The 23133-nt window shown below is 43.2% G+C and overlaps 1 protein-coding gene across 1 annotated transcript in view; it reads left to right on the top strand.

The window, feature by feature from the left end:
* The window catches only part of LOC133078639 (zinc finger protein 135-like), a 45875-nt gene that overhangs the window by 5367 nt on the left and 17375 nt on the right, over positions 1-23133 (top strand). The window contains 1 exon segment of the mRNA XM_061173756.1: positions 773-853. Coding sequence (XP_061029739.1) covers positions 773-853 — 81 coding nt within the window.

The raw sequence follows: 23133 nt of genomic DNA, 5'->3' as shown, positions 1-23133 counted from the left end.
AGGGATATCTGATTTTTGAGGGCTTATGAAAGTGATTTCAAACTGCAAAAAAAGATTTTAGGGGGGATGTTAGTCAGGCTAGGATAGGCTATGTTGCAGTGACAAATAACCCCCCACATCTCAGTTGTTTAACAAACGAAAGGTTTATTTCTCTCTTGCCAAAATTCCATTGGGAGTTGAACAGATCTTCCAAGTGGTGACTCCAGGATCCAGGCTGCACCTGTGTGGTGGCTGCTAAGCTAACTTCAGAAGGGAAAGTGAATAGGGAATCCTACAGGGCCTTTTGTAGCTGGCCTGGGAGTGACATACATCGTTCTGTCCACCTTCTATTGGCCAGAACTTGGTCACGTGGGTACAACCAACTACAAAGGAGCCTGGGAAATGTAGTCTTCCTGTGTGGCAGGAAGCCGGGGAGACAGATGAGGGAGCAGGCAGCCAGTCTACGCCACAAGGGGCAGCAAAATAGGAATAGAGAAGTGCAAACATTCTGTTGGTAGACATTAAGTTTAAAATTAATTTAATGTAATCACATGTCTACCAACAAAATGTTGGGTCAACTGCACAACTGAATTCCACTTTTCAGTGATTATATACAAATTATTTTTAATGTGAATCATCAGTGCATTTTGCTCAGCTAGCTCTGCTGCACGTGGGACCTCCAAATTCAGGAGGGCCAAGGGACTCCCTCTCCTCTTTCCCCTTCTGCCTTCCTCCCCCTTGCCAGTCCTCTGATATATGCCCTCATCCCACTTCTCCCTTTCCTCTTGTCCAGGCTTGCTAAAAGAAGAAGTCTTGGATTGTTTACATTGCCAGAGGATCAGTCCCAAATGCATCAAAGAAAAGTACTGTTTCGGTAAGCTCCTGGCACGGGGGAAGGCATGGGACAGGTGCACGGGAGGTGAAGACAGCCATATCCCAGTGGGTATGACTTTTGAGGTCTCCCACATGCAGCCTTAAACCCTGCCCTTTCCATTTGATTACACAGTGGCCCAGAAGTTGCTTCCACATTCTGAAATTCACTTTCCCCCTACTAACTGGAAGACCCCTCTGTAACTTTACAATGCTTCTAAGGCCAGAATGGCAGGTGCTAGAAAAACATTTTATGTTTAGCCAGTGCCATACCAGGGGAGTCTGGAAGGATGTGCTGAATTCATTCATTCATTCAGAGGTTTTAAAAAACATACATCCTTATTGCACAGAGAATAATACAGTGAACCCCTATATATCCATCAAGATTGAATAGTCATGCTGAACTTTTTCACATACTGTTCCCGCTCTCTGTCACACTGTTCCTCTCACTCCCTTACTTCAGTAAAGTCTTCAAGTCCCCCTCCTCAGAGAGAACTCCCTGATCATACTTTCTAAAGTATCACTTTCTTTTTTTTTTTTTATTTTATACATTTATTTATTTATTTTTGGCTGCGTTGAGTCTTTGTTGCTGTGTGCGAGCTTTCTCTAGTTACGGCGAGCGGGGGCTACTCTTCATTGTGGTGCGCGGGCTTCTCATTGCGGTGGCTTCTCTTGTTGCGGAGCACGGGTTCTAGGCGCGCGGGCTTCAGTAGTTGTGGCACAGGGGCTTCAGTAGTTGTGGCTCGCGGGCTCTAGAGCACAGGCTCAGCAGTTGTGGCTCATGGGCTTAGTTGCTCCGCAGCATGTGGGATCTTCCCGGATCAGGGCTCGAACCCGTGTCCCCTGCATTGGCAGGCGGATTCTTAACCACTGCTGCCGCCAGGGAAGCCCTCTAAAGTATCACCTTCTATCAAATTATGTTGACAATGAACATACCTCCACATTTGCTTCACTTTGTTTATTGCCGTCATATTTTAAAAGAAATCAGGCATCATGAGATTTCACCCATAAACAGTGTGTACCTCTAAAAGGAACACTTCCTACATAACCACAGTGCCCTTCCCAATGAACCTAACAATTCTTCAGTATCAAATTATTCCAAGTCCCTTTTCCAACTTCCCTAATTTCCCCCAGAATATCTTCACTGCTGATTTCATTCAAACCAGGATTCAATGAGAGGACTTCTCGTATCATTTAAGTGTTAGGTTTTTTTCACTTTTTTTTTAAATCTAGAGGAATTTCTCTTACCAATTGTTTTCCCCTATGACATTGACTAGGGGAAAGGATTCATCTATTTGCTCTCTGAGGATGATGTTTAACTACAACAAATATTTTGAGCACCTTATAATGCCCCAAACTGAGGATCAGCAGAATGGGAGACAAATGTCTCATAGAGCCCACATTTTAATAGCGTGAAGGGTTAGCCTAGGTTTTCTCAACCTTGGCACTATTGACATTGGGGCTGGATAATTCTTTGTTCTGAGGCTGTCCTATGTGTTATAGGAATTTTAGCAGCCCCCCTAGCCTCTACCCGCTCAGCGCCAGTTAGTACCCTCCAACCAAAGTTATGACAATCATTTCCAGCCTCCAGACATTTCCAAATGTCCCCTGGGAGGTAAAATTGTCCCCCGCTGAGAACCACTGTTAGATGATAATTACATGAACAAATAAATGGACTAATTCCAGATAGCGATAGCGATAGTGCTCTAATGAAAACAAAACAGAACAATTTGATAAAAAGTGCCTGGGGGAGGGGCGGTGCTACTCTAGAGAGTGCGGGTGGGGGGACCTCTCTGAAGAAGTGATGTTTGAGATCTAAAGGAAGTGAAGGCATGAGGAACAGTGTGAACGACAAAGGGAACAGCAGATGCGAAGATCCAACATGGTTGAGTAATAAGAGGGAAGCTAGTGTGGCCAGAGGCGAGTGAATGAAGAGGAGGGTAGTAGGGTGGCCACATGGTGACCAGATCGTGCAGGGCCTGGTGGACCATGGTGAGGACTTGGGCTTTGATTCTAAATGAAACGAGAGCCACTGGAAGGCTCTGAGCGGAAGAGGGACGTGAGCAGACTTGGGTGTTGTCGACGCCCCCTGGTGGCCAGATGGGGAACTGTAGGAGAAGCAGGGAGCCCCTTCCCTTGAACGGAGCTGGACCAGGTCCGCAACCCAGGAGGTGGATCAGATGCTGGTTTTGAAGGTCAAGCCAAGAGGCTTGGCTGACAGAATGAAAGAGTTAGGGGAGGGAGCAAATCGAAGTTGCAGAATGGGACTCCCCAGGCCACCTTCAGGGTCACCAGCTAAGATGCAGCCTGAGATTGTCAGCATTTTGCATCCCCCTCTCACGTTTGTGGGTAGTTACCAAGTCCTCCCCTCCATCCCCGCCGCCCCCGCTCCCATCCCCATCCAATGAGATGCATTTGGCGCTGGGCTCTTCGCTGTCACTGTGCTGTGCTATGTAGGCTGCTCCTTCAGGGCAGGGAGGTTTGCCAGCGGAGTTCCCAGCAATATCCCAAGCACCTAGAACGGTGCCTGGGACACAGAATTTGGGGAACCGATGAAGGAAAAGTCAGACCCAGGAGAGGGCAGGGGCCAAGTAGAGAGAAGGGAGAGAGAGGCCCGACCCTGGCCGAGCTGCCGAGTGAGCAGGTAGGTGTGGGTACAAGCCCGGGGAAGGGTGATGACTTGGAAGTCGGGCTGTCTCCCACCCCCACTGTCCCCTACCCCAGTCGACGGGCAGCCCCGCATAGACCTGCAGTACCAGGACAGCGGATCCCCGCGGAATCGGGCCCTGTTTGGCAGCATCATTTCCGTGTGTCTGGCTGTCTTGGCCTTCGGTGTCATCGTGGCTTCGTGAGTCATCCCTGCCCCCTCCTGAGGTCCCCAAATGCCCCCCTGGGCCCCTCAAAAATAGCATTGCCCTGGGTCCATCACTGTGTCGTTTGGGAGTCTCCTCCCCTGTCACTTTATGCCTCTCTCTCTGTTTCCCTCTGTCTCTCTTTCTTTCTCCTTTTTTCTTGGTCTCTCCTTCCCTCTTGCCATCTCTTTTCTCTCTCTCTTTCTCTCAGGTCTCTCCATCCATCTGCCGCTCTCATCTCCTTTTCCCCCCACCCCCTGGGCCACATTATGTCTTTCCTGGGTCCTCATCACTTTGGCCTTCATGGGTCTCTTCCTCCACTGAAAAAACACTAAAAATTATATTTCATGTATGAAGACAGATATAATCCAATCTGGACTTGTTATTATATATCCATCATCCTCATCATTGTTATGTTAATTTATTTTCTCCTGATTTTCAAAGTGTTTATTTATTTACTTATTTTAATTGAAGTATAGTTGATTTACAATGTTGTGTTAGTTTCAGGTGTACAGTACAGTGATTCAGATACACACATATATATATATATATACTTTTTCAGATTCTATTCACTTATACGTTATTACAAAATATTGAGTATAGTCAAAGTATTTAAAATGAAAACATCTCCAGGGCCCCAAGCACTGAGCCCATGATGCTCCCACGAGGGGAGAAATCACCCCCACCCTCCTTTCTCCACCTTGAGCGCTCCCCCCACCCCTGTCTGCTTGTCTCTGGTTCAGCCCCCTCTCAGCCCCTCTCCTCTTCTCTCTGCCTCCTCTATCTGCCCCTCACCCTCCTTTCCCAAATGCCTTGGTTTCTTCGTATTCAACTGGGGATAATCCCAGTACCTCCCACTTAAGGGTGGTGGTGAGCAGTAAATCAGCCCTTAGCCTAAGGAATCTCCCCTTCTCTCCCCCTCTCAGCCTCTCCCACTGGACTTTCTCCTCCTTTCCTCTGTCCCGGTCCCAATTCTGTCATCTCCCTCTTCCCCTTCCCTGCCCGCCATGTTGAATCTGTGTCTCTCAGTCTCTGTGTCTGTCTCTGAATGTCTCTCCCCATCTCTGGGTCTCTGTTTCTGACTCCCGTCCCTCCCACTCTGCAGACTCTGTCCCTATCTGTCAACCCCTCTCTGCTTCTTTAAATCTCTGCCTCTGTGACTCCCCTCTTTCCCCTCCCACCTTCCCACCGTTCCCTCTCCATCTTCTGGTCTTCATTTCTGTCTCTGTCTGTCTTCCCCTCTCCCATCTCTGGATTTCCCTTCCCCGTCTTGATTTCTGTTTCTCTCTCCCTCAGCCTCTGTCTCCCGTCTTGATCTCTCTAGAGCAGAACTCTCTCCCTGTTCTCTCCCCACTGTCTTCCTATGTATTAGTTTCCTCTTGCTGCTGTAACAAATGACCACAAACTGGGCAGCTCAAGGCAACAGAAGTTTATTCTCTCAGAGTTCTGGAGGCCAGAAGTCCAAAATCCATGGGTTGGCAGGGTGAGGGTGAGTTCCTTTTGGAGGTTCTGAGAGAGAGTCCATTCCATACCTGTCTCCTACCTTCTGGTGGCGGCTGGCATGCTTGGTATCCCTTGGCTAGTGGCTTCCCTCCAGTCTCTGCCTCTGTCTTCAATGGCTTTGTCCTCAGTATCTGTGTCCCAAACCTCCCTCCCCTTTCTCTTGTAAGGACACCAGTCTTTGAATGTAAGGGCCAGCCTAAAACCAGAATAATCTCATTTTTACCTTAACGTAATTATATCTGCAAAGACCCTATTTGCAAGTAAGGTCACATTCACAGGTACTGGGGGTTAGGACTTGGATATATCTTTGGAGTGGGGGGACACAGTTCAACCTAGTACACCTGCTTCTCTCTTTTCCTCATTTCTCTTTCTGTCTTTCTCATCTCTTTGAGTCTCTCTCCCCGTGTCTGTGTCTCTCAGAGTCTCCTGTCTTTTTCCATTCTTTCTGTTTCCACATTTCATACCCTCAGTCCCAGTCCCAACTTTTCTCTCCTCCCTCCGTATGTTCTGATTGGCTGAGAATCCTGGAGATCTGCCCAGAGACCCATGATGTCACTGGCTGAGCCAAATAAAGCCAATGATTGGAGGGAAGGTTTTGGGTGGTCAGTTGACCTGGAGGGGTCTGAAGTTCTTTTTCTAACCTGCAGGCGTTTTCTCTCTGACCAGGGCTATTACATATAGGCGAAACCGAAAACTCGTGCTTCAGTAGGGCTCTGGTATTGAGGTTTGTAAGGGGAAAGGAAAAGAAGTTTAATAAAGTCTGTGACAAATTCCTCAATGTCTGCATCAGTTTCTGGAGGACCCTGCCCCAATTGGTGTCCCGCTCTGGACACCTGACTTGGTGCTCCTCAAGGGTTGGGACCACGTCTCACTCATCTGTAGATTCCAAATACCCTAATTAAAAAGTAGAAGTCACTGACGAGCCAGGAGGTGGGAGGCGGGGGCCACGTGGCGGCTGCTGCTGCAGTGGGGCAGGTGGCGGTGACTGGTGGCGACCGAGGCGGTGGTGAGCGATTTAACCCAGAGACTGACTTCACTATAGAAACACCCACAGTTGTATCAATGACTGGGGAAAGATAGTGGCAACAGGCAAAGGAAAAACATCTCTGACATACTAAGGACAATGAGTATGCTAAAACCAAGTGGTCTTAAGGCCCCTACCAAGATCCTTAAGCCTGGAAGCACAGCCTTGAAGACACCTTCTCCTGGTAATGCTTTATGTTTCTCCTTAACAGCAAGTTTTTAATCCTATGTGAAGACTTCTATTTGAAAAATTTAAAAAGACAATCTTATAAAACTTCATATTCTTGAAAATACTTGAGAAAGTTTCAATTAAAAGACATAGAATTTTAGAGGGGCGGAGTCAAGATGGCATACTAGGAGGACACGGAATTCGCATCTCCTCACAACTAGGGCACCTACCAGGCACTGGTTGGGGACCACAGACACCTAAGGGGACGGGAGGAGCCCCCAGCGACTGGTTGTTTCAATTATAGTTTTATTTTTCCTAATATATTTTTTATCTTTCTAATTTTATTTTATTTTTTATTCTTTGATATTGTACTGCTCCTTTTTTTCTTTCTTTCTTTTTTCTTTTCTTTTCTTTTTTTTTTTTTTAACTGTGCCACGAAGCTTGCAGGATTGCAAGTTCTTGGTTCCCAGGCCAGAGGTTGGGCTGAGCTCCTGTGGTGGGAGCTCTGAGTCCAAACCACTGGACTAACAGAGAACATCAAACCCCAGGGAATATTAATCAGAGTGAGGCCTCCCAGAGGTCCTCATCTCAGCACCAAGACCCGGCTCTATCCAACTGCCTGCAAACTCCAGTGCTGGACATCTCAGGCCAAACAACAAGTAAGACAGGAATACAGCAACATCCATCAAAAAAAAAAAATGAAATGACAAAAAAATATGTTACAGACAAAGGAGCAAGGTAAAAACCTACAAGACCAAATAAATGAAGATGAAATAGGCAACCTACCTGAAAAAGAATTCAGAATAATGATAGTAAAGATGATCCAAAAGCTCAGAAACAGAATGGAGAAAATACAAGAAATATTCAACAAGGATCTAGAAGAACTAAAGAGCAAACAAACAATGATGAACAACACAATTACTGAAATTAAAAATACTCTAGAAGGAATCAATAGCAGAATAACGGAGGCAGAAGAACAGATAAGTGAGCTGGAAGATAAAATGGTGGAAATAACTGCCAGGGAGCGGAATAAAGAAAAAAGAATGAAAAGAATTGAGGACAGACTCAGAGACCTCTGGGACAACACTAAACACACCAACATTCGAATTACAGGGGTCCAGAAAAAGAAGAGAAAAAGAAAGGGTCTGAGAATATATTTGAAAAGATTATAGTCGAAAACTTCCCTAACATGGGAAAGGAAATAGTCAATCAAATCCAGGAAGCACAGAGAATACCATACAGGATAAACCCAAAGAGAAACACACCAAGACACATATTAATCAAACTATCAAAAATTAAATACAAAGTGGGGCTTCCCTGGTGGCGCAGTGGTTGAGAATCTGCCTGCCAATGCAGGGGACATGGGTTCAAGCCCTGATCTGGGAAGATCCCACATGCCGCGGAGCAACTAGGCCCGTGAGCCACAACTACTGAGCCTGCGTGACTGGAGCCTGTGCTCCACAACAAGAGAGGCTGCGATAGTGAGAGGCCCATGCACCGTGATGAAGAGTGGCCCCCGCTTGCCACAACTAGAGAAAGCCCTCGCACAGAAACGAAGACCCAACACAGCCAAAAATAAATAAATAAATAAATAAATAATTAAATACAAAGAAAAAATACTAAAAGCAGCAAGGGAAAAGCAACAAATAACATACAAGGTTATATGTTAACCCCATAAGGTTAACAGCTGATTTTTCAGCAGAAACTCTGCAAGCCAGAAGGGAGTGGCAGGACATATTTAAAGTGATGATAGGGAAAAACCTACAACCAAGATAACTCTACCTAGCAAGGATCTCATTCATATTTGCTGGAGAAATTAAAACCTTTACAGATAAGCAAAAGTTAAGAGAATTCAGCACCACCAAACCAGCTTTACAACAAATGCTAAAGGAACTTCTCTAGGCAGGAAACACAGGAGAAGGAAAAGACCTACAAAAACAAACCAAAAACAATCAAGAAAATGGTAATAGGAACATACATATTGATAATTACCTTAAATGTAAATGGATTAAATGCTCCAACCAAAAGACATAGACTGGCTGAATGGATACAAAAACAAGACCCGTACATATGCTGTCTCAAGAGACCTACTTCAGACCTAGGGACACATACAGACTGAAAGTGAGGTGATAGAAAAAAAAACATTCCATGCAAATGGAAATCAGAAGAAAGCTGGAATAGCAAGTCTCATATCAGACAAAATAGACTTTTAAATAAAGACTATTACAAGAGACAAAGAAGGACACTACATAATGATCAAGGGATCAATCCAAGAAGAAGGTACAGCAATTGTAAATATTTATGCACCCAACATAGGAGCACCTCAATACATAAGGCAAATGCTAACAGCCATAAAAGGGGAAATCGACAGTAACACAATAATAATAGGGGACTTTAACACTCCACTTTCCCAAATGGACAGATCATCCAAAATGAAAATAAATAAGGAAACACAAGCTTTAAATGACACATTAAACAAGATGGACTTAATTGATATTTATAAGACATTCCATCCAAAAACAACAGAATACACTTTCTTCTCAAGTGCTCATGGAACATTCTCCAGGATAGACCATATCTTGGGTCACAAATCAAGCCTTGGTATATTTAAGAAAATTGAAATCATATCAAGTATCTTTTCTGACCACAAAGCTATGAGACTAGATATCAATTACAGGGGAAAAAAACTGTAAAATACAAACACATGGAGGCTAAACAATACCCTACTAAACAACCAAGAGATCACTGAAGAAATCAAAGAGGAAATCAAAAAATACCTAGAAACAAATGACAATGAAAACACGACGACCCAAAGCCTATGGGATGCAGCAAAAGCAGTTCTAAGAGGGAAGTTTATAACAACACAACCCTACCTCAAGAAACAAGAAAAATCTCAAATAAACAACCTAACCTTACACCTAAAACAATTAGAGGAAGAAGAACAAAAAAACCCCAAAGTTAGCAGAAGGAAAGAAATCATAAAGATCAGATCAGAAATAAATGAAAAATAAATGAAGGAAACAATAGCAAAGATCAATAAAACTAAAAACTTGTTCTTTGAGAAGATAGATAAACAAAATTGATAAATCATTAGCCAGGCTCATCAAGAAAAAAAGGGAGAAGACAAATCAACAGAATTAGAAATGAAAAAGGAGAAGTAACAACTGACACTGCAGAAATACAAAGGATCATGAGAGATTACTACAAGCAACTATATGCCAATAAAATGGACAATCTGGAAGAAATGGACAAATTCTTAGAAAAGCACAACCTTCCGAGACTGAACCAGGAAGAAATGGAAAATATAAACAGACTAATCACAAGCACTGAAATCGAAACTGTGATTAAAAATCTTCCAACAAACAAAAGCCCAGGACCAGATGGCTTCACAGGTGAATTCTACCAAACATTTAGAGAAGAGCTAACACCTATCCTTCTCAAACTCTTCCAAAATATAGCACAGGGAGGAACACACCCAAACTCATTCTACAGGGCCATCATCACCCTCATACCAAAACCAGACAAAGATGTCACACAAAAAGAAAACTACAGGCCAATATCTCTGATGAACATAGATGCAAAAATCCTCAACAAAATACTAGCAAACAGAATCCAGCAGCACATTAAAAGGATCATACACCATGAGCAAGTGGGGTTTATCCCAGGAATGCAAGGATTCTTCAATATACGCAAATCAATCAATGTGATACACCATATTAACAAACTGAAGGATAAAAACCATATGATAATCTCAATAGATGCAGAAAAAGCTTTTGGAGGCGGGAGGGGCAAGATGGCGGAAGAGTAAGACGCGGAGATCACCTTCCTCCCCACAGATACATGAGAAATACATCTACACGTGGAACTGCTCCTACAGAACACCCACTGAACGCTGGCAGAAGACGTCAGACCTCCCAAAAGGCAAGAAAATCCCCACGTACTTGGGTAGGGCAAAAGAAAAAAGAAATAACAGAGACAAAAGAATAGGGACGGGATCTGCACCGGTGGGAGGGAGCTGTGAAGGAGGAAAGGTTTCCACACACTAGGAAGCCCCTTCGTGGGCAGAGACTGCGGGTAGCAGAGGGGGGAAGCTTCGGAGCCACGGAGGAGAGCGCACCCACATTGGTGCGGAGGGCAAAGCGGAGATTCCCGCACAGAGGAGCGGTGCCGACCAGCACTCACTAGCCCGAGAGGCTTGTCTGCTCAGCCGCCGGGGCGGGCGGGGCCTGGGAGCTGGGGCTCCGGCTTCGGTGCTAGCCGGGAGGGAGTCCGGGAAAAAGACTGCAGCTGCCAAAGAGGCAAGAGAATTTTTCTTGCCTCTTTGTTTCGCGGCGCGCAAGGAGAGGGGATTCAGAGCGCCGCCTAAACGAGCTCCAGAGACGGGCGCGAGCCGCGGCTATCAGCGCGGATCCCACAGCAACAGGGACGCAGAGGGAAAAACGGAGAGATTCCCGCACAGAGGCTCGGCGCCGAGCAGCACTCACCAGCCCGAGAGGCTTGTCTGCTCGCCCGCCGGGGCGGGCGGGGGCTGGGAGCTGAGGCGCGGGCTTCGGTCGGATCCCAGGGAGAGGACTGGGGTTGGCTGCGTGAACACAGCCTGAAGGGTCTAGCGCACCACAACTAGCCGGGAGGGTGCACGAGAAAAAGTCTGCAGCTGCCGAAGAGGCAGGAGACTTTTTCTTGCCTCTTTGTTTCGCGGCGTGCAAGGAGAGGGGATTCAGAGCGCCGCTTGGGCGAACTCCAGAGACGGGCGCGAGCCGCGGCTATCAGCGCGGACCCCAGAGACGGGCATGAGACGCTAAGGCTGCTGCTGCCGCCACCAAACAGCCTGTGGGCGAGCACAGGTCATTCTCCACACCGCCCCTCCCGGGAGCCTGTGCAGCCCGCCACGGCCAGGCTCCCGTAATCCGGGGACAACTTCCCCGGGAGAGCGCACGGCGCGCCTCAGGCTGCTGCAACGTCACGCCGGCTTCTGCCGCCGCAGGCTCGCCCCGCCTCCTCCGTACCGCTCCCTCCCCCTGGCCTGACTGAGCCAGAGCCCCCGAATCAGCTGCTCCTTTAACCCCGTTCTGTCTGGGCGGGGAACAGACGCCCTCAGGGGACCTACATGCAGAGGCGGGTCCAAATCCAAAGCTGAACCCCGGGAGCTGCACGAACAAAGAAGAGAAAGGGAAATCTCTCCCAGCAGCCTCCGAAGCAGCGGATTAAAGCTCCACAAACAACTTGATGTGCCTGCATCTGTTGAATACCTGAATAGACAACGAATCATCCCAAATTTAGGAGATGGACTTTGGGAGCAGGATATATTAACTTTTCCCCTTTTCCTTTTTTTTGTGAGTGTAGATGTGTATGCTTCTGGGTGAGATTTTGTCTGTATAGCTTTGCTCTCACCGTTAGTCCTAGGGTTAGGTCCGTCCGTTTTTTTTTTTTTTTTTTTTTTTTTTTTTTGGCTTAAAAAATTTTTTTCCCCCTAATAAATGTTTTCTTAATAATTTTTTCCTTATTTTCTATTTTTAAAAAAATTTTTAATAAGTTTTTTCATATTTTTTATTTTAAAAAATTAAAAAATTTTTTTTCTTAATAAATTTTTTCTAAATAATTTTTTTCTTATTTTTAGTATAAAAAATTAATAAATCTATTTTTAAAAATTAAAAAAATTTTTTTTTCTTAATAAATTTACACTTAATAATTTTTTTCTTATTTTTTATTATAATTGCTTTATTTTATTTTATTTTATCCTCTTTTTTTCTTTCTTTCCATTTTTTCTCCCTTTTATTCTGAGCCGTGTGGATGAAAGGCTCTTGGTGCTCCAGCCAGGCATCAGGGCTGTGCCTCTGAGGTGGGAGAGCCAACTTCAGGACACTGGTCCACAAGAGACCTCCCAGCTCCACGTAATACCAAACGGCGAAAATCTCTCACAGATCTCCATCTCAACATCAAGACCCAGCTTCACTCAACGACCAGCAAGCTACAGTGCTGGACACCCTATGCCAAACAATTAGCAAGAGAGGAACACAGCCCCATCCATTAGCAGGGAGGCTGCCTAAAATCATAATAAGGCCACAGACACCCCAAAACACACCACCAGACGTGGACGAACCCACCAGAAAGACAACATCCAGCCTCATCCACCAGAACACAGGCACTAGTTCCCTCCACCAGGAAACCTACACAACCCACTGAACCAACCTTAGCCACTGGGGACGGATACCAAAAACAACGGGAACTACGAGTCTGCAGCCTGTGAAAAGGAGACCCCAAACACAGTAAGATAAGCAAAATGAGAAGACAGAAAAACACACAGCAGATGAAGGAGCAGGGTCAAAACACACCAGACCTAACAAATGAAGAGGAAATAGGTAGTCTACCTGAAAAAGAATTCAGAATAATGATAGTAAGGATGATCCAAAGTCTTGGAAATAGAATAGACAAAATGCAAGAAACATTTAACAAGGACGTAGAAGAACTAAAGAGGAACCAAGAAACGATGACAAGCACAATAAATGAAATTAAAAATACTCTAGATGGGATCAATAGCAGAATAACTGAGGCAGAAGAACGGATAGGTGACCTGGAAGATAAAATGGTGGAAATAACTACTGCAGACCAGAATAAAGAAAAAAGAATGAAAAGAACTGAGGACAGTCTCAGAGACCTCTGGGACAACATTAAACGCACCAACATTCGAATTATAGGGGTCCCAGAAGAAGAAGAGAAAAAGAAAGGGACTGAGAAAATATTTGAAGAGATTATAGTTGAAAACTTCCCTAATATGGGAAAGGAAATAGTTAATCAAGTCCTGGAAGCACAGAGAGTCCCATACAGGATAAATCCAAGGAGAAACACACCAAGACACATATTAATCAAACTATCAAAAATTAAATATAAAGAAAACATATTAAAAGCAGCAAGGGAAAAACAACAGATAACACACAAGGGCATCCCCATAAGGTTAACAGCTGATCTTTCAGCAGAAACGCTGCAAGCCAGAAGGGAGTGGCAGGATATACTTAAAGTGATGAAGGAGAAAAACCTACAACCAAGATTACTCTACCCAGCAAGGATCTCATTCAGATTTGATGGAGAAATTAAAACCTTTACAGACAAGCAAAAGCTGAGAGAGTTCAGCACCACCAAACCAGCTTTACAACAAATGCTAAAGGAACTTCTCTAGGCAAGAAACACAAGAGAAGGAAAACACCTACAATAACAAACCCAAAACATTTAAGAAAATGGGAATAGGAACATACATATCGATAATTACCTTAAATGTAAATGGATTAAATGCTCCCACCAAAAGACACAGACTGGCTGAATGGATACAAAAACAAGACCCATATATATGCTGTCTACAAGAGACCCACTTCAGACCTAGAGACACATACAGACTGACAGTGAGGGGATGGAAAAAGATATTCCATGCAAATGGAAATCAAAAGAAAGCTGGAGTAGCAATTCTCATATCAGACAAAATAGACTTTAAAATAAAGACAATTACAAGAGACAAAGACGGACACTATATAATGATCAAGGGATCGATCCAAGAGGAAGGTATAACAATTGTAAATATTTATGCACCCAACATAGGAGCACCTCAATACATAAGGCAAATACTAACAGCCATAAAAGGGGAAATCGACAGTAACACAATCATAGTAGGGGACTTTAACACCCCACTTTCACCAATGGACAGATCATCCAAAATGAAAATAAATAAGGAAACACAAGCTTTAAATGATACATTAAACAAGATGGACTTAATTGATATTTATAGGACATTCCACCCAAAAACAACAGAATACACATTTTTCTCAAGTGCTCATGGAACATTCTCCAGGATAGATCATATCTTGGGTCACAAATCAAGCCTTGGTAAATTTAAAAAAATTGAAATCGTATCAAGTATCTTTTCCGACCACAACGCTATGAGACTAGATATCAATTACAGGAAAAGATCTGTAAAAAATACAAACACATGGAGGCTACACAATACACTACTTAATAACGAAGTGATCACTGAAGAAATCAAAGGGGAAATCAAAAAATACCTAGAAACAAATGACAATGGAGACACGACGATCCAAAACCTATGGGATGCAGCAAAAGCAGTTCTAAGAGGGAAGTTTATAGCAATACAAGCCTACATCAAGAAACAGGAAACATCTCGAATAAACAACCTAACCTTGCACCTAAAGCAATTAGAGAAAGAAGAACAAAAAAACCCCAAAGCTAGCAGAAGGAAAGAAATCATAAAGATCAGATCAGAAATAAATGAAAAAGAAATGAAGGAAACAATAGCAAAAATCAATGAAACTAAAAGCTGGTTCTTTGAGAAGATAAACAAAATTGATAAACCATTAGCCAGACTCATCAAGAGAAAAAAGGAGAAGACTCAAATTAATAGAATTAGAAATGAAAAAGGAGAAGTAACCACTGACACTGCAGAAATACAAACGATCATAAGAGATTACTACAAGCAACTCTATGCTAATAAAATGGACAACCTGGAAGAAATGGACAGATTCTTAGAAATGCACAACCTGCCGAGACTGAACCAGGAAGAAATAGAAAATATGAACAGACCAATCACAAGCACTGAAATTGAAACTGTGATTAAAAATCTTCCAACACACAAAAGCCCAGGACCAGATGGCTTCACAGGCGAATTCTATCAAACATTTAGAGAAGAGCTAACACCTATCCTTCTCAAACTCTTCCAAAATATTGCAGAGGGAGGAACACTCCCCAACTCATTCTACGAGGCCACCATCACCCTGATACCAAAACCAGGCAAAGATGTCACAAAGAAAGAAAACTACAGGCCAATATCACTGATGAACATAGATGCAAAAATCCTCAACAAAATACTAGCAAACAGAATCCAACAGCACATTAAAAGGATCATACACCATGATCAAGTGGGGTTTATTCCAGGAATGCAAGGATTCTTCAATATACGCAAATCAATCAACGTGATACATCATATTAACAAATTGAAGGAGAAAAACCATATGATCATCTCAATAGATGCAGAGAAAGCTTTCGACAAAATTCAACACCCATTTATGATAAAAGTCCTGCAGAAAGTAGGCATAGAGGGAACTTTCCTCAACATAATAAAGGCCGTATATGACAAACCCACAGCCAACATTGTCCTCAATGGTGAAAAACTGAAACCATTTCCACTAAGATCAGGAACAAGACAAGGTTGCCCACTCTCACCACTATTATTCAACATAGTTTTGGAAGTGTTAGCCACAGCAATCAGAGACGAAAAAGAAATAAAAGGAATCCAAATCGGAAAAGAAGAAGTAAAGCTGTCACTGTTTGCAGGTGACATGATACTATACATAGAGAATCCAAAAGATGCTACCAGAAAACTACTAGAGCTAATCAATGAATTTGGTAAAGTAGCAGGATACAAAATTAATGCACAGAAATCTCTTGCATTCCTGTATACTAATGATGAAAAATCTGAAAGTGAAATTAAGAAAACACTCCCGTTTACCATTGCAACAAAAAGAATAAAATACCTAGGAATAAACCTACCTAAGGAGACAAAAGACCTGTATGCAGAAAATTATAGGACACTGATGAAAGAAATTAAAGATGATACAAATAGATGGAGAGATATACCATGTTCTTGGATTGGAAGAATAAACATTGTGAAAATGACTCTGCTACCCAAAGCAATCTACAGATTCAATGCAATCCCTATCAAACTACCACTGGCATTTTTCACAGAACTAGAACAAAAAATTTCACAATTTGTATGGAAACACAAAAGACCCCGAATAGCCAAAGCAATCTTGAGAACGAAAAATGGAGCTGGAGGAATCAGGCTCCCTGACTTCAGACTATATTACAAAGCTACAGTAATCAAGACAGTTTGGTACTGGCACAAAAACAGAAATATAGATCAATGGAACAGGATAGAAAGCCCAGAGATAAGCCCACGCACATATGGTCACCTTATCTTTGATAAAGGAGGCAAGCATATACAGTGGAGAAAAGACAGCCTCTTCAATAAGTGGTGCTGGGAAAATTGGACAGGTACATGTAAAAGTATGAAATTAGAACACTCCCTAACACCATACACAAAAATAAACTCAAAATGGATTAAAGACCTAAGTGTAAGGCCAGACACTATCAAACTCTTAGAGGAAAACATAGGCAGAACACTGTATGACATAAGTCACAGCAAGATCCTTTTTGACCCAGGTCCTAGAGAAATGGAAATAAAAACACAAATAAACAAATGGGACCTAATGAAACTTCAAAGCTTTTGCACAGCAAAGGAAACCATAAACAAGACCAAAAGACAACCCTCAGAATGGGAGAAAATATTTGCAAATGAAGCAACGGACAAAGGATTAATCTCCAAGATTTACAAGCAGCTCATGCAGCTCAATAACAAAAAAACAAACAACCCAATCCAAAAATGGGCAGAAGACCTAAATAGACATTTCTCCAAAGAAGAGATACAGATTGCCAACAGACACATGAAAGAATGCTCAACATCATTAATCATTAGAGAAATGCAAATCAAAACTACAATGAGGTATCATCTCACACCGGTCAGAATGGCCATCATCAAAAAATCTAGAAACAATAAATGCTGGAGAGGGTGTGGAGAAAAGGGAACACTCTTGCACTGTTGGTGGGAATGTAAATTGATACAGCCACTATGGAGAACAGTATGGAGGTTCCTTAAAAAACTAAAAATAGAACTACCATATGACCCAGCAATCCCACTACTGGGCATATACCCTGAGAAAACCATAATTCAGAAAGAGTCATGTACCAAAATATTCATTGCAGCTCTGTTTACAATAGCCAGGACATGGAAGCAACCTAGGTGTCCATCATCGGATGAATGGATAAAGAAGATGTGGCACATATATACAATGGAATATTACTCAGCCATAAAAAGAAATGAAATGGACGTGTTTGTAATGAGGTGGATGGAGTTAGAGTCTGTCATACAGAGTGAAGTAAGTCAGAAAGAGAAAAACAAATACAGTATGCTAACACATATATATGGAATCTAAGGGAAAAAAAAAAAAAAAAAAAAAAAAAAAGGTCATGAAAGGTCATGAAGAACCTAGTGGCAAGATGGGAACAAAGACACAGACCTACTAGAGAATGGACTTGAGGATATGGGGAGGGGGAGGGGTGAGATGTGACAGGGTGAGAGAGTGTCATGGACATATATACACTACCAAATGTAAAATAGATAACTAGTGGGAAACAGCCGCATAGCACAGGGAGATCAGCTCGGTGCTTTGTGACCACCTAAAGGGGTGGGATAGGGAGGGTGGGAGGGAGGGAGATGCAAGAGGGAAGAGATATGGCAACATATGTATATGTGTAACTGATTCACTTTGTTGTAAAGCAGAAGCTAGCACACCATTGTAAAGCAATTATACTTCAATAAAGATGTTTAAAAAAAAAAAAAAAAAAAGAAAAAGCTTTTGACAAAATTCTACACCCATTTATGATAAAAACTCTCCAGAAAGTAGGCATAGAGGGAACCTACCTCAACATAATAAAGGCCATATATGACAAACCCACAGCCAACATTGTTCTCAATGGTGAAAAACTGAAACCATTTCCTCTAAGATCAGGAACAAGACAAGGCTGCCCACTTTCACCACTATTACTCAATATAGTTTTGGAAGTTTTAGCCACAGCAATCACAGAAGAAAAAGAAACAAAAGGAATCCAAATCGGAAAAGAAGAAATAAAACTGTTACTGTTTGCAGATGACATGATGCTATACATAGATAATCCTAAAGATGCTACCAGAAAACTACTAGAGCTAATCAATGAATTTGGTAGAGTAGCAGGATACAAAATTAATGCACAGAAATCTCTTGCATTCCTATACACTAATGATGAAAAATCTGAAAGAGAAATTAAGGAAACACTCCCATTTACCACTGCAACAAAAAGAACCAAATACCTAGGAATAAACCTACCTAAGGAGACAGAAGACCTGTATGCAGAAAACTGTAAGACACTGATGAAAGAAATTAAAGATGATACAAACAGATGGAGAGATATACCATGTCCTTGGATTGGAAGAATCAACACTGTGAAAATGACTCTACTACCCAAAGCAATCTACAGATTCAATGCAATCCCTATCAAACTACCAATGGCATTTTTCACAGAACTAGAACAAAAAATTTCACAATTTGTATGGAAACACAAAAGACCCTGAATAGCCAAAACAATCTTAAGGAAGAAAAACGGAGCTGGAGGAATCAGGCTCCCAGTCTTCAGACTATACTACAAAGCTACAGTAATCAAGACAGTGTGGTACTGGCACAAAAACAGAAATATAGATCAATGGAACAGGATAGAAAGCCCAGAGATAAACCCACGCACATATGGTCACTTTATCTTTGATAAAAGAGGCAAGAGTATACAATGGAGAAAAGACAACCTCTTCAATAAGTGGTGCTGGGAAAACTGGACAGCTACATGTAAAAGAATGAAATTAGAACACTTCCTAACACCGCACACAAAAATAAACTCAAAATGGATTAAAGACCTAAATGTAAGGCCAGACACCATAACACTCTTAGAGGAAAACATAGGCAGAACACTCTGACATAAATTACAGCAAGATCCTTTTTGACCAACCTCCTAGAGAAATAAAAACAAAAATAAACAAATGGGACCTAATGAAACTTAAAAGCTTTTGCACAGCAAACGAAGTAACTGACAAAGGATTAATCTCCAAAATATACAAGCAGCTCATGCAGCACAATATCAAAAAAAAAACAAAAAAAAAACGCAATCCAAAAATGGTCAGAAGACCTAAATAGATATTTCTCCAAAGAAGATATACAAACACATGAAAAGATGCTCAACATCACTAATCATTAGAGAAATGCAAATCAAAGCTACAATGAGGTATCACCTCACACTGGTCAGAATGGCCATCATCAAAAAATCTACAAACAATAAATGCTGGAGAGGGTGTGGAGAAAAGGGAACCCTCTTGCACTGTTGGTGGGGATGTAAATTGATACAGCCACTACGGAGAACAGTATGGAGGTTCCTTAAAAAACTAAAAACAGAACTACCATATGACCCAGCAATCCCACTACTGGGCATATACCCTGAGAAAACCATACTTCAGAAAGAGTCATGTACCAAAATATTCATTGCAGCTCTGTTTACAATAGCCAGGACATGGAAGCAACCTAGGTGTCCATCATCGGATGAATGGATAAAGAAGATGTAGCACATATATACAATGGAATATTACTCAGCCATAAAAAGAAATGAAATGGAGGTATTTGTAAGGAGGTGGATGGAGTTAGAGTCTGCCATACAGAGTGAAGTAAGTCAGAAAGAGAAAAAGAAATACAGTATGCTAACACATATATATGGAATCTAAGGGAAAAAAAAAAAAAAGGTCATGAAGAACCTAGTGGCAAGACGGGAATAAAGACACAGACCTACTAGAGAATGGACTTGAGGATATGGGGAGGGGGAGGGGTGAGATGTGACAGGGTGAGAGAGTGTCATGGACATATATACACCAGCAAATGTAAAATAGATAGCTAGTGGGAAGCAGCCGCATAGCACAGGGAGATCAGCTCGGTGCTTTGTGACCGCCTGGAGGGGTGGGATGGGGAGGGTGGGGGGGAGGGGGATGCAAGAGGGAGGAGATATGGGAACGTGTGTGTATGTATAGCTGATTCACTTTGTTATGGAGCAGAAAGTAACACACCATTGTAAAGCAATTATACTTAAATAAAGATGTTTAAAAAAAAAAAAAGTCATGTACCACAATGTTCATTGCAGCACTATTTACAATAGCCAGGACATGGAAGCAACCTAAGTGTCCATCAACAGATGAATGGGTAAAGAAGATGTGGCACATATATACAATGGAATGTTACTCAGCCATAAAAAGAAACGAAATTGAGTTATTTGTAGTGAGGTGGATGGACCTAGAGTCTGTCATACAGAGTGAAGTAAGTCAGAAAGAGAAAAACAAATACCGTATGCTAACACATATATATGGAATCTAAAAAAAAAAAAAAAAAGGTTCTAATGAACCTAGGGGCAGGACATGAATAAAGACACAGACGTAGAGAATGGACTTGAGGACACGGGGAGGGGGAAGGGTAAGCTGGGATGAAGTGAGAGAGTAACATTGACGTATATACACTACCAAATGTAAAATAGATAGCTAGTGGGAAGCAGCTGCATAGCACAGGGAGATCAGCTCGGTGCTTTGCGACCACCTAGAGGGGTGGCATAAGGAGGGTGGGAGGGAGACGCAAGAGGGAGGGGATATGGGAATATACGTATGCATATAGCTGATTCACTTTGTTATACAGCAGAAACTAACACAGCATTATAAAGCAATTATACTCCAGTAAAGATGTTAAAAAAAAAAAAAAAAAAAAAAAGTAGAAGTAGACTTCCCTGGTGGCGCAGTGGGTAAGAATCCGCCTGCCAATGCAGGGGACATGGGTTTGATCCCTGGTCCGGGAAGATCCCACATGCTACGGAGCAACTAAGCCTGTGAGCCAGAACTACTGAGCCCGCTTGCTGCAACTACTGAAGGCCACATGCCTAGAGCCGGTGCTTGGAAGCAAGAGAAGCCACCACAATGAGTAGCCCGCACACGGCAAGGAAGAGTAGCCCCTGCTCACCACAACTAGAGAAAGCCCGCTCACAGCAACGAAGACCCAAGGCAGCCAAAAATAAATAAATAAATTCATTAAAAAAAAAAAAAGAACATAGACCCTAGACTGGTTGAAACCAGAAGATCGATGATGCTTGAAACTTCACCTTGATGCCAAGCAATCCGAGAATTGTCCACAAGCTGATCACGCCCTGCTCCTTGAACACTATAAAACTCCTCATTACCCCCTCCAGGGTGGGTCACACAGTCTTGAGGGCATTAGCCCCTTGTGGCCCCTTTGCCTGGCAAAGCAATAAAAGCTACTCTTTTCTACTTCACCCAAAACTCTGACTCCGCATTTCTATTCAGCACCGGTGAACGGAGTCCGAGTTTCGGCAACAAGATTTTATTATTTTGATATATTAACAGACGAATTTATAATAACCCAATGCATCCTTGCATTCCTAGCCATCTCCAGCTCCCACTATAGGGGTCTGTTTCCTTTACCACGCTGCCCTTTAAGAGGTGATGGATGAAACTGAGCCAAACAGGAAGGCGGTTGCCCAGGGAAATTGAATAATTAAGTAACAGAGGCTCGATTCATTCACCATCAGTTTAGGTGGTGTCTTGAAAACTTTTGCTTTGGTAGGAGAAATTTGAGTTAGATGGGTTAACTGGACTATGACGTCGCCTCCTGTGGAGGGCAGTGAAAAACTTTGGCTATAATGGAAATATTCACGGTGCCAGTACAGCCATACAGTTGCCAAATACCATGTTTCGGCCAGCTGCAAAGTAGCTGTTTACAGCATTCTTTCTCCCGCCCCACGTTCTACTCGTGGACTCCATTTCCCAGCATTCCCCTGCCCTCAGAGACCTTAGGCCTGGAGGAGCGTGAGCCGCAGTGGTTTCTGGGAAATGCAGTCCAGCTGCGGAGCGCAATTTAAAGTACCAGGACTTGAGGTTCCGAGACAGCGACCGCGCAGGCGCTTTCGGGGGCCCGAAGGAGGGCGGGAAGGCCTGGCTGCCGTGCACAACCCGCGGGGGCGCACAGGTGAGTTCCGAACTGGCGGACGCGAGAGGCTGCCGTTGGGTGTGGGCTGACCGAGGCAGGCGCACAGGAGGCGGGCCGAGTCTGCCTGGGTGGGAGGGGAAGGGCGCTGTGGGCGGCTCCCCGACCCCTCCTGTCACTCGTGAGGCTGCCCCAGAGCCCCAGTGCCATCGACTCAGCGCACAGGAATTGGGCACCCGCTGTTTTCCAGGAGTCTAGCCGAGTGCGGATCTGCGGCCATTTCCCAGGAGGGAGAATGTACCTTTTCCTCACTTAGCAGGTGAAGAAGAAACAGGCAAGGGAGATTCCATGGCTTCTTCCAGATCACAATGCCGATGAGTTGTCGACATGGTGTGAACCCAGGGATGTCTGACCCGAAAGCCCTAGCCCCTCTCTCTGGGTCTCATCTCCCCTCTCTAATCTCCCACCACCACCCCAACCCCCATTCTGCCTCTCTCTCCCTGGGTCTCTGCTTCTCTTTCTCTGTGTCTGTCCCCTTCTCTCTGGGCCTCTGCGTGCCCCCAGCCTCCATAAGTCTCTGTGTTTTTTCTAAAAACAGTCATTTTCTTCCAAAACCATTGCACTATGCTCACATCAGGAAATGAACATCCATACAATACTATTGATTAGCTAATCAGCAGGCCTTTTTCAGATTTTGCTAATTGTCCCAATAATGTCCTTAATGGCAAGAGAAAATCCCGTGTCATGCACTGCATTCGTTGTCGTCACTTTAGTCTCCGTTAACCTGGAACAGTTGTTCAGTCTTTCTTTGAACTTCATGATCTTAGCAATTCTGAAGATTGCAGACCATGTACTTCTAGAATGTCCCTCAGTTTGGATGTGTTGGTTGTTCCCTTGTGATTAGATTTATCCTCGGAGGGTACATTCCAAGACCCCCAGTGGATGGCTGAAATCTTGGATAGTACTGAACCCTCTATATACTGTTGTTAACCTAAAGAATAAAGCAGCGGGTTATTTTACCAGCAAAATGGGCTTATTCAGGAACAGCAAAGAATTGCAATTCAGGACAAGC

Source organism: Eubalaena glacialis, chromosome 18, assembly GCF_028564815.1.
Source record: "Eubalaena glacialis isolate mEubGla1 chromosome 18, mEubGla1.1.hap2.+ XY, whole genome shotgun sequence".
Taxonomy (NCBI): domain Eukaryota; kingdom Metazoa; phylum Chordata; class Mammalia; order Artiodactyla; family Balaenidae; genus Eubalaena; species Eubalaena glacialis.
Note: the sequence above shows the minus strand (reverse complement) of the source record. Positions and strands in the feature narration are given on the sequence as shown.